Genomic DNA, 14,946 nt, shown 5'->3' with positions numbered 1-14,946 from the left:
TAGGATCTCAGTTTAGATGGTCGAAACTCGCAGCAAGTCTCTAATATTTTCTCTTTCACTTCCTGCCACATGTTAAGTCCTGAAGGTATTAAGAAACAGATCTGCTTCTTCCTTGCACTGTTACAGCCTCGTTCAGGTCCTCCTCTCATCCTGTCATCAGCACCACTGATTTCCTCATGGCTTACCCTGATGCGCAGAGACCGCGTTTATGCTAATAGACAACCCTTTTTAGCATATAGGAAAGAGCCCAGTGGCCCCGGAAACCTCTTTCCCCCCCTAACTCCAACATACCCTCCCCGGAAACTGATGAGAAAGCAAAATCCCATTCGGCCTAGCAGGCCGCTTCTGATCAACAGTTCTCCAAGCCCCTTGAGCCCGAGAGGCCTGCCTGGCTCGCAGCCGCGGCCCACGGGCAGGCTGTAGAGGCATGTTGGAGTAGGGGATGACGGAGCAGGCCAGACCTCCCCGTCACCCCTCCTCGCCTCTCCCACAGCCTGTGACTTCATTCCCTCTCTCGCCGGTCCCTTACAGGGGTCGGATCAGCAGCTGGTCGCTCTCCTCAGCAGGAATCGCAGACATCTGGCAGTCTGAGGGCGAGTTGGGGCTGAGAAACAGGTCGCCGGGGTCTTTCTAAAGTAGGAGAACAGCCACGGGGAAAAAGAGTAAAGAACCCACCCACCCTGAGCATAACTTCCGGCACTCTGCCGCCCGCGGCCCTTGGCTCCGCCCCTCGACTTCCGGCCGGAGAACCCGGCCCGCGTAGCTTCTCACTACACTGAGTCCGGGAACCTGGGGCAGGCCGTCAGGATCGCGCCTGCGCAGAGTCTCGGAGGCGGGACCCGGCGGACGAGGCAAGGAGGGCTGGAAAAGCTGGCGCTGGAATTGGAATTGGAGTAGCTGCCCAGGCGCGGGTGGCTGGGACTCTCCAACTCTGACCGAAGCGCAGGCAGCCCCACGGTTGGGGCCGCGGCCGCGAGGTGAGCGCCTGGCCCTTACCCCGACCCGGGGTCGAGCTCGCAGAAACCGGGCGAGAACGCGGCCCCAAGGGCGGCGTCGACTGTCGGGACGGATGGGTGGGGCTGTGGGGGAATCCGCAGTGTCCACGGGGACCCGCTTTTCTCCCCGCCCCGCCGAGACCCGGGAGGCGGACGCGGGCGGGCGGCGTGGAAGCCGAGGAGCGGCCCCCAGGGAGGGAAGGATGCCCTGGTGCCCGATTCCGGACGGGCCGCTGGGGGTGGGGGCGAGTCTGGATCTGCCAGCTGGATGTGGGCGACGCGGATGGCAGCATCCCGAGCCACGCCCGGGCTTCCTAGGCCGGATCCTCTGAGTCTGGCCCGGGAGGGGAAGGCGAGTCGTCAAGCGCCTCCCCCACGCCTTAGGGTAGGGGTTGCGGCTGCCTCCTTTACCGTCGCGCCCTCGCACTGAGCACGTGGCAGGCACTCCATCACGGTGACCTATGCGAAGCAGGCTGGCATCTGGGAAGGACCTTGGAGCCAGTTCTGTCTCTGTCCCAAACTCAGCCCCATGCGTTCTTAGCCTGGTGACCGTAGGCAGGCCAAGGGACTCTCCTAGCGCTGAGGTGGCCTCATTTGCACGGGACTGTCCTACTACAACCTTGATGCTCAGTGAGGGTGACAGGTGGTTAAGTGTTTAGTGCGTGGGAATTGCTATTTGAGTGTCGTCTCCCAAGAAAGTTCTCAGGTTCTTGAAGCTTGTCCCCTGCCAGGCGGTGCTGTTCACTGGGTGTGCAGACACGATACCCAGCTCTGCCTTTAACAAGCTTTGGAGAGGGAGAGAGTTGTAAGGAGACCATAGCAGATCGTAATGCTGTGATCAGGATGTGCACTGCAGCTGTGGGTCCCCTAGCCCAACCTGGAGGTTCAAGGAAGGCTTTCTAGAAAAGAATGAGCCTGAAGGCTTGAAAGGTACGAGGTTGCCAGGTGACTAAAAGGCAGAGGGAGCTTAGGAAAGCAAGGGAGCGTGGAGCATAGTGCCGGATGAGGACGGTGAGCAGCTTTCCCTTCCTGAGATTAACTAAGTGTGCTGCAGGCTGTGGAAGAGGAGACTGGAAGGTGGATGGAGTTCGGTAGTGGAGGACTTGGCATGACTTGCTGAAGCGCTTTGACTTCAGTCTCTGACTTTGGGGAACCAGTGAATGATTTAAAGTGGCAACTCATTTACATTGGAAAGAAATTTTCATCATTTGGCTGAAGGGGTAGATTTAAAGTGACCCGGACAAGGTGTTTAGTTCATGGGAATTGCTATTTGGATGAAACCTCCCAAGAAAATCCTCAGGTTCGCTAAGCATGTCCACTGCCAGGGGGCCCTCCAGTAGAATAAGTCCCTTATCTGTGAAATATCTTCAGATTAATGAATTCCTTAGATTGCATGCCAAACTTTGTGTTTATGTGCATTTTTGTAGGTTGAGGATCCATTGCGTTCATCAGATACTAAGAAAATAATTGTACATGCCAACAGTGTAGTAACAATGTGGGTCCTGTTAGAGAGCTCTTCAAGTGGAGTGTTCCTTGGGTTTTGGTGCTTGATTGGAAGTGGGTGCTGAAGGACAGTGAGGGATTGATGATTCCTGGTTCCACCAGCAATAATGTAATTTTTCTTTTTTTTGAATCAGTCTCTGTTGCCCAGGCCTGGAGTGCAGTGGCACACTCACAGCCTCCACGACCTTGATATGCTGGGCTCAGACATTCCTTCTGCCTCAACCTTCCAAGTAGCTGGAACTAGAGGCGTGCACCACCACATTCAGCTAATTTTTCTTGATTTATTATAGAGACAAGGTCTCACTAAGTTGCCCTGGCTGGTCTTGAACCTCTGAGCTCAGGCAATCCTCTCGCCTCCGCCTCCCAAAGTGGTGGGATTACAGGCTTGAGCCATCACACCTGGCCTAGCAATAATATAATTTCCTGAGAGGGTGAGGAGATGAGAGAGGCAGATCTGGAGGGGAGGATGATGGGTTCTGTTTGAAGCATTTTTGCATCGGATGAGCCTGTGGCACATCCAAGTGACAATCAGTGTCATTGGCCTCATTTTTATGCATGAATAATTCCGAGGCAAGAATGACTTGCTTGAGAACATACATCAAACTAGCAGCAGATGTCAAGGGCTTTAATAAATGCTGCTTTTTCCTAAGCTCCTGAATTGATGATGAAAAGAAAGTCTTAAGGAGTTGCAAAGGCATTAGAGTGTAATGATTTTCAAATCATTCTAATGTTCAAGGGATTTGAGGAGATGCTTCAGGATTCCACTAGCAGTAGAATCAAATTTTATTTTTAAATCCTATTTAAAATTGCTACCTATATATGAATGTGCATTTATATATGCTTAAATATAAGGTGCTTAAATATGTTATATCCCAACATTTTAACCTGTCAGAGACTATTAACATGGCACTTAATGCTGCTAAGTTAAACCAGTTTTGTGCAGACCATGGAGTCAGGCTCTCCTGTCATCTCCCTCATTGACTAGTATCCTGTGATGGTATGGTTACCCTTTGTAACAACTTATTGGCAGTAGCCTTCTATTATCTCTCTCTCTCTCTCTCTCTCTCTCTCTCTCTCTCTCTCTCTCTATGGCCAGGGTCTTGCTCAGGCTGGAGTGCAGTGACACGATCACAGCTCACTGCAGCCTTGACTGCCTGAGCTCAGGTGATCCTTCTACCTCAGCCTCTTGAGTAGCTGGGACTACAGATGGACATCACCACACCTGGCTATTTTTTTTTTTTCCTGTAGAGGTGAGGTCTTCCCATGTTGCCCAGGCTGGTCTCAAACTCCTGGTAGTCTCTCTCTTTTTATTCTTGCCCTATGGAGTTAGTTTCCTACCTGGAAGGCAGTCTTTGTTTTAGAAACAGAAATTTGATCATGTCACTTGCCTGCTTTTTTTTTTTTTGAGCTGGAGTCTCACTCTGTCACCCAGGCTGAAGTGCCATGGCACACTCATGGCATCCCAGCATCAACCTGCTGGGCTCCAGCAATACTTCCGCCTCAGACTTCCTTCCAAGTAGCTGGAACTACAGGTGCACGCTGCCACGCCTGGCTAATTTTTGATTTATTGTAGAGATGAGGTCCCACCAAGTTGCCCAGGTGGGTCTCGAACTCACAGGCTCAGGCAATCCACTAGCCTCGGCCTCACAAAGTATTGGGATTATAGGCCGAGCCACTGAGCCCGGCCACTTGCCTGCTTTTTAAAAAGCCTCCAGAGTCTTCCTTGTTAAACCCAAAATAAAGCCCACACTGTGTCCATGGCCTGCCAGGCCCTCTGTAGCTCTCTCTTCTTGTCCATCACACTTCTCTGGCTTCCAATTTATTGGCCTTCTGCTGTTCCTTGTCTCTGCATGCTCCCTGGGGCCCTTATACTGGCCTTCCTCTCACCTCCATGCTGTTTCTTCCACATCAATTTCTGAGTGGCCATACTTCACTCAGGTCACCTTAACTCTCGATTTCTCAGAGCGTCTTTTTCTATCTAAAAATGCCTTCCTTCAATCACACCGTATCTCTTAACTTATGTTAGTTTTCCTCATAGCAATTGTTTCCTTGTGGTACATTTTATATTTGTTGTTCTTGTTGGTTTGTCTACTTCCTCTAAAAATAAGCTCCTTGAGGTCAGGGACTTTGTTTTTTTCACTGATGTCTCCCCTGCACCCAGGAGATGCTCACTAACTATTCTGTAATGAATGAAAGTGTCAGATATTCTTGCTATCCCACAAGGAAGACAAAGGTATAGAAATAAATTGGATGATGGGGCTGATGAAAAAGTTTGGACTCAGGACTCAGACTTGGGTAAGTGGTCAAAGGTCATCCATCCCCCAGTGAGTGCATTTAGAGAGGCTCCAAATAGGAGAGAAACTTTGAATTGGAGTAGGGGTTTTCATTGAGTACTCCATGATTTACTCGTTCTTTTTCCTTCACCAGGTACATTGTTTCTCTGAAAAGTAGTGACCATGTCAGACTGAAAGGACAGCATCTATGCAGACTGCTGTCTATGGCATCTTTGAAGACAGTAAAATAGAGTCCGATTCTATAGTAAGCAGATAATTCCTGGTTCCCTCTGTAGAATTCATTTTTTGGTAAACAGTTTTTTAGATTCTTTTATTCATAAATCCTCTTGAAAGGTGGGTCACAGCTCTCTCATCTATAAAAGACAGATTATACCTGCCTTCTGGGATCCCCTTGAGGGGAAGGCCTGGAGCCCCACACAGTGTGTCGCACGCAGTACAGCAAGTGAATGCATTGCAAGGTTGTCATGAGGATATCGTGACAGGATAACTGTTGCAAGTTCTGTGGGCTCTGAAGCATCATGCGGGTTGCTTAACTTTCCAAGTACAATATATGTGCCCTATGAAATGGGCAAGGATGCAGCGTATGTTTCTAAGGCATTAATTATTAATTTTTTTTTAAAAAGATGTTCGACAGACTCTGGGAAATAGCATCACCTCCTCACCTGTCCTTACTGGAGCTGGGAGGTGTAGGCTTTTACTTAAAGATATTTTAAGACTTTAAGAAAAATGCACATTTCTGAGAGGTGTGTATGTCTTAGCCTTACCAAGTACAGAGTGTGATTCTGTGACAGTCAGTGAATCTCCACTGAGAAACCAAAAGTAAGGCACTTAAGTTTTTTGAGAACTAGGTGACGTGTGCCTGAGACTTAGGAGAAAAGTGCTTTACACATCTCTATATAGGTTTCTCCCTTTTTGGTTTACTGGGGTAGCATTCTGGGATAGCGTTTTGTAATTTGCTAGAAAAGAATGAAAAAGAATAGCATTCAAGGGAAAATATTTATATGGTTTAGCTAAAATGACTAGAAGGAACTGATGATTTTATTATTCTTTATTTTATTTTATTTTTTATTTATTTTTATTTTTATTTTTTTGAGTCAGAGTCTCACTCTGTCACCCAGACTGGAGTGCAGTGGCCGCTCCTGGCCACGGCAGCCTCGAGCTGCTGGGCTCCGGCGATCCTTTCACCTGAGCCTTCCAAGTAGCTGGAACTACAGGAGTGCGCTACCACACCCGGCTAAGTTTTTGATTTATTGTAGAGATGAGGTCTTGCCAAGTTGCCCAGGCGGGTCTCGAACCCGCGGGCTCAGGCAATTCACTCACCTTGGCCTCCCTAGGTGCGGGATTACAGGCTGAGCCACCGAGCCCGGCTGATTTTGTTATTCTTATTAAGCATAAAGTGATTTAAAGTTGCTCTTCATTATGTAACAGTTACCAATATTTGTTCTTCCAGGGGATCATCTCTGGATAACGCTATGGTGAAAAATGTTTCGGAAAGGCAAAAAACGACACAGTAGTAGCAGTTCCCAAAGTAGCGAAATCAGTACTAAGAGCAAGGTAGGAGAAATGGAATTGGAACAGAATCATAAACCAGTGATAATTTTGTTTTATTACTTCCTGGAGGATACTAACGATGGGCAGGCAGGCCTCCTGATATTCTTCAAACTACATGTGTTTTAACATTCATTTTGTGTGTGTGTTCTAGAGATACATTGTGGCTTGTTTTAATTTTATTTTGTTTTGGTGTGTTTTCTGAAATTCTTAAGTTCATTAAGCCAGGTGGGACATGACTTCCTTGAAATAAGCACTCATTTAAAAAAATTTTTAAGTGATAGAAATTGCAGGTATTAAGGGGCTGGATCTTCTGAATTCTAGGATTTGTGATGTGCATAACTGTTTTACTTAAGAGTGAGATTGCCGGCCGGGCACGGTGGCTCAAGCCTGTAATCCCAGCACTTTGGGAGGCCAAGGCAAGAGGACTGTCTGAGCTCAGGGGTTCGAGACCAGCCAGGGCAACTTGGTGAGATCGCGTCTCTACTATAAATCCAAAAATTAGCTGGGCATGGTAGTGCTGCCTGTAGTTCCAGGTACTTGGAAGGCTGAGGCGGAAGGATCGCCTGAGCTTAACAGGTTGGGGCTGCGGTGGCCATGAGCGTGCCACTGCACTCCAGCCTGGGCAACAGGCTGAGTTTGAGTTTGAACTCAAAAAAAAAAAAAAAAAAAAAAAGTGCCATTGACAAGAACCAGAGACTTTTTGAATGTTGTTTGAAGGTAAGCATAGATTTAATTTATGTAAAACAAACCTTGGAAGACCTGTTCAATTGACACTTCAGTCTCCTATTGAAAGGATAGGGTGATTTCTTTCTGACAGAATTTTCCAATATAAGATTATAATGATGATAGCTGAATTATATTTATCCTAAGAATTTTAGGTTTTTTATACCACTTTTGTTGTTTAGAAGAATAGCATTGTTTTCCACCTCCTGGACAGTGACATATGAAAACTCATTCATTCAGTGAATATTTATTGAGCACTGTTTTAGGTTCAGGGGATTGGAATAGTTAGAGGGAAAAAAAAAATCCATGACCTCACAGAGTGTCTGTTCCAGTTGGGGGAGAAAATAATGAATGAATAGGTGAAATACAATGTCAGATGGTGAAAACTCGTGTGGGAGGAAGAAGTTACAGGAATGGAGAGGTGTGGTGGGCTGACAGTGAGGCAGTTTTTAACAGTCTGGTTAGGGAAGGTTTGATTTTCTTTTTTTTAAGTGAGAAAGCAGGATTTATTGAGAGGACAGAGAAGCTCCCTTAGTGGGAGGGGACCCAATGGGGTTGCCCCAGGTTTGATTTTCTAGATGGCATTTGAGCAGAGACCTAGAGAAGGAGCTGTGATGAGATCTAGAGGGAGAGTGGGTCAGGGAGGGGAGAGTGAGCAAAGACCAGAGGAAGGGGTGTAATGGTTGAGGGACTGAGGGACTGTGGGGAGACCAGCAGGGAGACCAGTGGTGGGCTGGGCGGGGCTGGGATAGGGGCCTTGTGGGCCATTGTGAAGAGCTGGGCTTTTGCTCTGCCAGAGAAGGAAAGTACCGGGTGTGATGGCTCATGCCTGTAATCCCAGCACTTTGGGAGGCAGAGGTGAGAGCATTACCTGAGCACAGGGGTTCGAGACCAGCCTGAGCGACATGGTGAGACCTCATCTCTACAATAAATAAAAAAAATTAGCCAGGCGTGGTAGTGTACACCTGTTGTTCCAGCTACTTGGAAGGTTGAGGTGGAAGAATCGCTTGAGCCCAGCAGGTCAAGGCTGCGGTGGCTGTGAGCAGTGTGCCATTATACTCCAGCCTGGGAGACAGAGTGAGACTCCAACTCAAAAAAAAAAAAAAAAAAAAGAGAGAGAGAGAAGGAAAGCATCGGGGCATTTGGAGCAAGGGAGTGGCAGAAACTTAAGTGAGTTTAACTGGTGTCACTTTGGCCACTGCAAGTGGGGCAAGGGCAGGAGCAGAGAGACCAGCTGGGAAGATATTGTAATAACCTGAGAGAGATCAGATGGGTGTGAAGGAAGCAGTGAGGGGCGCTTGGATTCTAGAAATTTCGAGATGAGCACTCACAGGGCCTGTTGAGCTTGGTTGTGGAATATGAGAAAGAGGAATCCCAGCTTAAACCCTCACAATGACAACAACAGTTGGTTGGGGTGCCTTATAAAGTGGAAAGCACATTCACACAACTTACTTCTTCAGGCCTTCCTGTTAAGTATAGAGACATTTGGGGGAGTAGGTACTACCCTGTGATCAAGCCGTTTGGCATATAGGTTGATTCTTGTTAATGTTTGTCCATAGTGCTTAGCACTGTTCTAGGTCCTATGGGAAGCAAAGAAAATGAATTCCTTCCAGGTGTTTCAGATACCATTGGAGACGTGATTAATACCCAGGCACAGTATAATAACCAAGAAAATGTGAAGTTGTGTGGTATAATGACAAATATTATTTGAATAATTCAAAGAATGGGAGGTCACAGGGCTAAAGTGGTGAAGGAACTTGTATCAGTTGGGTTTTTCCAGAGGAACTGAACCAGTAGGTTGTGTTTATGTCCGAGAGAGAGAGATTGAGTTATTTTAGAAAACTGGCCTGTGTGATTGCGTGGGCTGCAACTTGGAAACCTGTAGGGTAGACTGGCAGGCTGGAGACCCAGGGGGCTGATACGGCAGCTTGTGTCTGGCGGGGTGTCTGGATGCAGAATTTTCTCTTCCTCAGGGGACCTCAGTCTTTTTCTCTCAGGAATTTCCACTGATTGGAGGAGGTCCACCACTTTATGGTGCGTCCTCACTTTACTAAAAGTCTACTAGTAAAAATGTTCATCTCTCTAAAAAAAAAGAAAACACCTTCACAGTAATATCTAGACTTGCATTTGACCAAATGTGTGGGTACTTTAGCCAAGCTAAGTTGACATATAAAATTAATCATCACACAAGTCTTAAAAAAAAAAGTGGGAAGTGAAAAGGCCATAAAATGTACAGGTAGACTGCCTGGCATGGTGGCTCACACCTGTAACCCCAGCACTTTGGGAGGAAGAGGCTAGAGGATTGCCTGAGCCCAGGGGTTTGAGACCAGCTTGGGCGACTTGAAGACCTCCTCTCTACAATAAATAAATAAAAAATTAGATGGGTGTGGTGGTGCACACCTGTAGTTCCAGCTACTTGGAGGACTGAGGCAGAAGGATCACCTGAGCCCAGCAGGTCAAGGTTGTGGTAGCTGTGAGCATGCCACTGCACTCCAGCCTGGGCAACAGAGTGAGACTCCAACTCAAAAGAAAAAAAAGTATAGGCAGACTATGCCATAGGAAGAAGATGGTTAGACATCCCAGTTATAGACAAGAAGATGGAGACTGAGTCAGGTAGGCTAGTTGGATGCAATGCTGTGATCAGAATCCTAGAGGAGTAAAGTATTTGAATTTGAAGGAAGCTTGGGAGATGACCTAGTCCCGTGGTTCCTGCAATGTCATTACTAAAGAGTCTTTTCTGTTATTTTCCACCCTTTCAAGCTCTCTAATTTTTTTTTTTTTTTTTTTTTTTTTTTTTTTTGAGTCAGTCTCACTCTGTCACCCAGGCTGTAGTGCAGTGGCATGCTCATGGCCATCGCACTCCTAACCTACTAGGCTCTGGCGATCCTTCCACCTCAGGCTTCCAAGTAGCTGGAACCACAGTCATGTGCCACCACACCCGGCTGATTTTTTAATTTATTGTAGAGACGAGGTCTTGCCAAGTTGCCGGGGCTGGTCTCAAACCCATGGGCTCAGGCAGTCCTCTTGCCTTGGCCTCCCAAAGTGTTGGGATTATAGGCTGAGTCACTGAGCCTGGCCCCGAATATTATTTCTAAGGAAATTGAGCATATTGAAAGCATAGTTCTTTGGAACAAACTACACTTTCATGTGTGATTCTTTGTATTTTGCCCCACAGGTTTTTTGTTTTGTTTTTTGTTTTTGGCAATTCACATGGATAATTCTGCTGTTCTGCCAGTTGGCCTCTGCATTATTGTGGCAGGTCAGGTACTAGTTTGAATAACTGCAGAAGCACTGGAATAGGAACTAGGAGACTTAGTTTTGAGATCTGTTTACTAGATGTGATATTGGGTAAATCACTTCATGTGTCTGGTCTCTTTTCCCATTTATTAAAAAGGATAATAGTCCCTGTTTGGCTTTCTGCACAGGGTTAGTTTTGGGTTCGGTGAAAATAATGTGAATGCAAGGTGTAGATTTTCACAAAGGGTATTAATATAAGGCATCGTGTAAGGAGGTAGAGGTAATAGCTTAGATTTAGACTAAGAATGTTGCTGCCACATTTAAACATTGTGTAATGGGAAGAGCAGTTGGGACTATGTGGGGGTTTTTTGATGTTTTTTATATAATTTGCCAAGAAAAATCTCTCACAGTCGGTCTGAATAATTGCCCTGGTTTTGTGTATGTGTCAGTTCAACTATAATAAATAATTTGAATGGACTTGCTAGAGAACGTAAAAGAAGACAGGGCTTCTCATTACGTGTGGGCTTTCGTTGATTTGTTTTTTTATTTTTCAGTCTGTAGATTCTAGCCTTGGGGGTCTTTCACGATCCAGCACTGTGGCCAGCCTTGACACAGATTCCACCAAAAGTTCAGGTACATGAAAGTGTCGGATCATTTACTGTCTAAGGCTTTGTTTATGTATACACGGTTTTACTGGCATAGCACGAGTTCTTGTATGTTTGCGAATTTGTTCCTCTCCTCTGCTACTTTTTTTTTTTTTGAGTTGGAGTCTCTTACTCTGTCGCCCAGACTGGAAGTGCAGTGGCTGCTCCCGGCCACCACAGCCTTGACCTGCTGGGCTCCGGCGATCCCTCCGCCTCAGCCTTCCAAGTAGCTGGAACCACAGGCGCGCGCTACCACGCCCAGCTAATTTTTTGATTTCTTGTAGAGATGAGGTTCGCCAAGTTGCCCAGGCTGGTCTCGAACTCGTGGGCTCAGGCAATTCACTCACCTTGGCCTCCCAAGGCACGGGATTACAGGCTGAGCCACCGAGCCCAGCTTCCTCTGCTACTTTTGACAAGAGTTTAGAAGTGGACTGAGCTTTATTGGGACATGGGTTGAGGGTGTGGTGTGGTATGCTTAGTGAAACTGTTGCCTTTGGGGTTGGCTTAGGCATGTGGGCCAACTGCTCTTAATGGGTCCTATAGCAAAAATGCTTGAAAACATTGTGTGGCAATGATTTAGAAATCTCACAATAGTTTTTGCAAAAGTGGGGTGGCAGAGGATGAATTATACTGGACTTGTGTTGCTTATGAGGAATAGGACAAAAGCCTCGGTGATTAAAGGGTTAAGGAGCCATTTACCCCGAGGTACCCCGAGATGCACTAGCTCATGACCACCAGGAGCACAAGTAATCAAGGGCAGTATGTGTCAAGGACCCTTGCAGCTGCCCCAAATTAGTAGTGCCTTAGAAATCAAAAGGTGGCTTCCAACCCAGGCTGCATAAGTAGCTGGTTGGTGCCTAGTCTGTTTTCTTGTCTAAAGTCCTGCTTTTCCCTTCACGATCCTAGATTAGTCACTGTTTAACAAATGTTGTAGCATAAAGTCCATTATCTTTACTTCCAGATGTCTTAAAAATATTAAAGACGTGGGTATCTTTTTATAGTGGAAAACCTGAAAGTAATCACATAGTATTTCCCTAACATGGTAGCTATCCTAAGTAGTTTGTGGTAATTTTTGTACTGGCTGGATTTTCTACACATAGTTCTTCAACCTGTTGATATCAGGGACTTCCTGCCTGGCATTATTTCATCTACATTTAAAAAAAATCGTGTGGTCTTTTCTGACTGAATAGTAGGGGGAAAACAGGCTTCCTGAATCAGGAAAGTTAATATGGTGAAGAGAGAGAAGAAACCAATAAACAATTAAATATCCTTATGCATTATATAGGTAATCATTATCTAGTGGACCTTGTTTTCCCAGTTTGTTTTGAAATGAAGGTTATTAACATTAATGTATTCCTATTATCGAGACCTTCATACATTTAGTATATTGTGAGTCACCGAGGAAAAAGATTAGTGAGACTTAAGTTTTTCCCCATTAGACCAAGCAGGTTTTGCCTTATAAAAAATTCGTAACTAATGGTTGTGTTATAATGACACAGTCTATTTTTTACTTGGCAAGGGAGTGAGGATACCCTGTGATACAGATATTTCTTTTGAAATCTTACTATCTGTAACTTTTCTTTCACCTTTAGGACAAAGCAACCATAATTCAGATACCTGTGCAGAATTTCGAATAAAATATGTTGGTGCCATTGAGAAACTGAAACTCTCTGAGGGAAAAGTTCTTGAAGGGCCACTGGACCTGATAAATTACATAGATGTTGCCCAGGTAAAAAAAAAAAAAAAAAAAAAAAATTCAGTGTAAAGCTTCTAGAGTAAATGCATGGCTTTGGAGAAAGATGCTTGCTGTTCAGGCCACAAGATGGCACTCTGCTCGCTCTTTTTCTTTTTTTGAGTTGGAGTCTCACTCGGTCACCCAGACTGGAGTGCAGTGGCCGCTCCCGGCCACCGCAGCCTCGACCTGCTGGGCTCCGGCGATCCTTCCGCCTCAGCCTTCCAAGTAGCCGGAACTACAGGCGCGCGCTACCACGCCCGGCTGATTTTTTTAATTGATTGTAGAGATGAGGTCTCGCTGCCCAGGCGGGTCTCGAACCCGCGGGCTCAGGCAATCCACTCACCTCAGCCTCCCAAAGGTGTGGGATTACAGGCTGAGCCACCGAGCCCGGCTTGCTCGCTCTTTTATCTGAAGCTACAATTGTATCCCTGTATACATGTGCGGAGCAGCATAGGAACACAGACACTGTTCTTTCCTTCAAACTTTGTTTTTTATGGGGGCTGACTGATCTCATTTAAACGAGCTGCTTGTGGTAACTGGTTGCATTCCCTGGGTTTTTCTTTGAAAACAATCTGGCAAAGACTTACTGTATCTCCACTGAACTAGTTCCATCTCTGACTAATCTAATGCATAACTTATCTAACTTATCTATTCGCTCATACCCTGTTTCCAACAAGAATTGAGGTGAGGTGGGTTTCAAAAATATTTAACAGAGATATTACTGCAGTGGAAGGATTTCTTCTGTTCATAGAGTGTCAGTCTTAAGAATATACAACATCTTAAATCATGGAGAAGGACAGTATTAAATATGTTTCACATCTTCTTGAAAGTAAAGGAAGTTACTTCTGTCTGAGGGAAATCAGTGACTCTAATTTGCTATTTACTTATTTATTTTTATTTAAAAAGATTTTTTTTTGACTTGGAGTCTCACTCTGTTGCCTAGGCTGGAGTGCAGTGGCACACTCACAGCCACCGCAGCCTCAACCTGCTGGGCTCAGGTGATCCTCCCGCCTCAGCCTTCCAAGCAGCTGGAATTACAGCCATGCGCCACTACACCCGGCTAATTGTTTGATTTATTGTAGAGATGAAGTTTCACCAAGCTGCCCAGGCTGGTCTCAAACCCGTGGGCTCAGGCAATCCTCTCACCTTGGCCTCCCAAAGTGCTGGGATTATAGGTGTGAGCCATTGCACCCAGCCTTAATTTGCCACTTAACAGAGAACTCTTGGCAGTCTGAACTGGTACAGTTAGTGTCCCAGCACATAGTCTGGGCTATAAAGTCATCCCAACAAAGTACATAAGGTCTCTCCTAATCTTATTGATCAGTTCTTGGACACTGCGACTTTAAGCCAAACAAACTACCGGGGGGGCCTTGAATAACTCGTTTTTCAAGGTAATTTCATTATAATGTTGATAGGGGAAAAATTTTGTTATATAAGAAAAAAATAGTTGTGTGATATACATTGTTTTGCTTAAAGTTGTAGTTTCCAAGAACCTATAGATAACACTAAGGACTTACTGTATAAGCAACAAACAATCTTAAGTATTGTGCTAAGAGATTACTAATCATGTTTCCTCTCAGAAATACACTAGAATTACTTTTCTTCCTATAAGGACTGCTAAGTTTCTCATATCACCATAAAATTTTTACGTGTTTAAGTTCCATTATTGGCAACATGACTATTATCCCATATTTTGATTATTGGAATTGCTTTAAGCAATTGTGAGAAATGACTGGCAAGAGGGTATAGCGTTTGTGAGGACCTGAGACTGAAGATATTTGGACATGGCTTATTTACTCTAATTTATTTAATGTAGGCAAATGACTCCACAAAAACATTTACAATATGGAACATCTGTGGATTGCCAACAATGTCTTACTTATTTTAAAGATGACAAATTAGGAAGTATTCTGATATAGGAGATAAAAGTAGATAATCTGCTGGAGAAGCCATCAAGTATCGTCTGTTGTTTCTAAATAGCTCAAAATACTGATGAATGTTTTTGTAAGCCGAGTAACTGTATTCATCAGTAGCATTTGTCAGCCCGAAGCCCCGAGGCATGGGGATAACCAGACAAGTTTTGCCATCTGGGAGGATATAAAATAACTGTGAGAAAAAACGGTTCCTGCAGCTTTGCTTCCTGATCATTCCATTCCATGTGCTGACACTAGGACAAACTTTGAGCATTTAAAAATTAAAAGACCTAGCCGGGCTTGGTGGCTCAGCCTGTAATCCCACGCCTTGGGAGGCTGAGATGAGTGGAT

The 14,946-nt window shown here is 45.4% G+C and overlaps 2 protein-coding genes across 6 annotated transcripts in view; one reads left to right on the top strand and one right to left on the bottom strand.

The window, feature by feature from the left end:
• Positions 1 to 808, bottom strand: part of CPSF3 (cleavage and polyadenylation specific factor 3) — a 47,900-nt gene extending 47,092 nt beyond the window's left edge. Inside the window, exons 1-2 of one of the 3 annotated variants that reach the window (XM_021719120.1) lie at positions 530 to 695; positions 292 to 303 (exon numbers count right to left, since the gene is read on the bottom strand). In XM_021719120.1, coding sequence (XP_021574795.1) covers positions 292 to 303; positions 530 to 579 — 62 coding nt within the window. In that variant the 5' untranslated portion in view covers positions 580 to 695. Of the gene's footprint in view, positions 1 to 291 lie in introns of all 3 variants that reach the window. The other 2 variants (XM_021719119.1, XM_008071185.1) reach the window with 2 other exon arrangements.
• Positions 785 to 14,946, top strand: part of ITGB1BP1 (integrin subunit beta 1 binding protein 1) — a 16,438-nt gene continuing 2,276 nt past the window's right edge. Inside the window, exons 1-4 of one of the 3 annotated variants that reach the window (XM_008071190.1) lie at positions 785 to 977; positions 6,243 to 6,346; positions 10,858 to 10,936; positions 12,540 to 12,676. In XM_008071190.1, coding sequence (XP_008069381.1) covers positions 6,275 to 6,346; positions 10,858 to 10,936; positions 12,540 to 12,676 — 288 coding nt within the window. In that variant the 5' untranslated portion in view covers positions 785 to 977; positions 6,243 to 6,274. Of the gene's footprint in view, positions 978 to 4,922; positions 5,037 to 6,242; positions 6,347 to 10,857; positions 10,937 to 12,539; positions 12,677 to 14,946 lie in introns of those variants that run through there. The other 2 variants (XM_008071189.1, XM_021719121.1) reach the window with 2 other exon arrangements.

Source organism: Carlito syrichta, unplaced genomic scaffold (assembly GCF_000164805.1).
Source record: "Carlito syrichta isolate Samal-C Ts95f unplaced genomic scaffold, Tarsius_syrichta-2.0.1 Scaffold314155, whole genome shotgun sequence".
NCBI classification, from domain to species: domain Eukaryota; kingdom Metazoa; phylum Chordata; class Mammalia; order Primates; family Tarsiidae; genus Carlito; species Carlito syrichta.
Note: the sequence above shows the minus strand (reverse complement) of the source record. Positions and strands in the feature narration are given on the sequence as shown.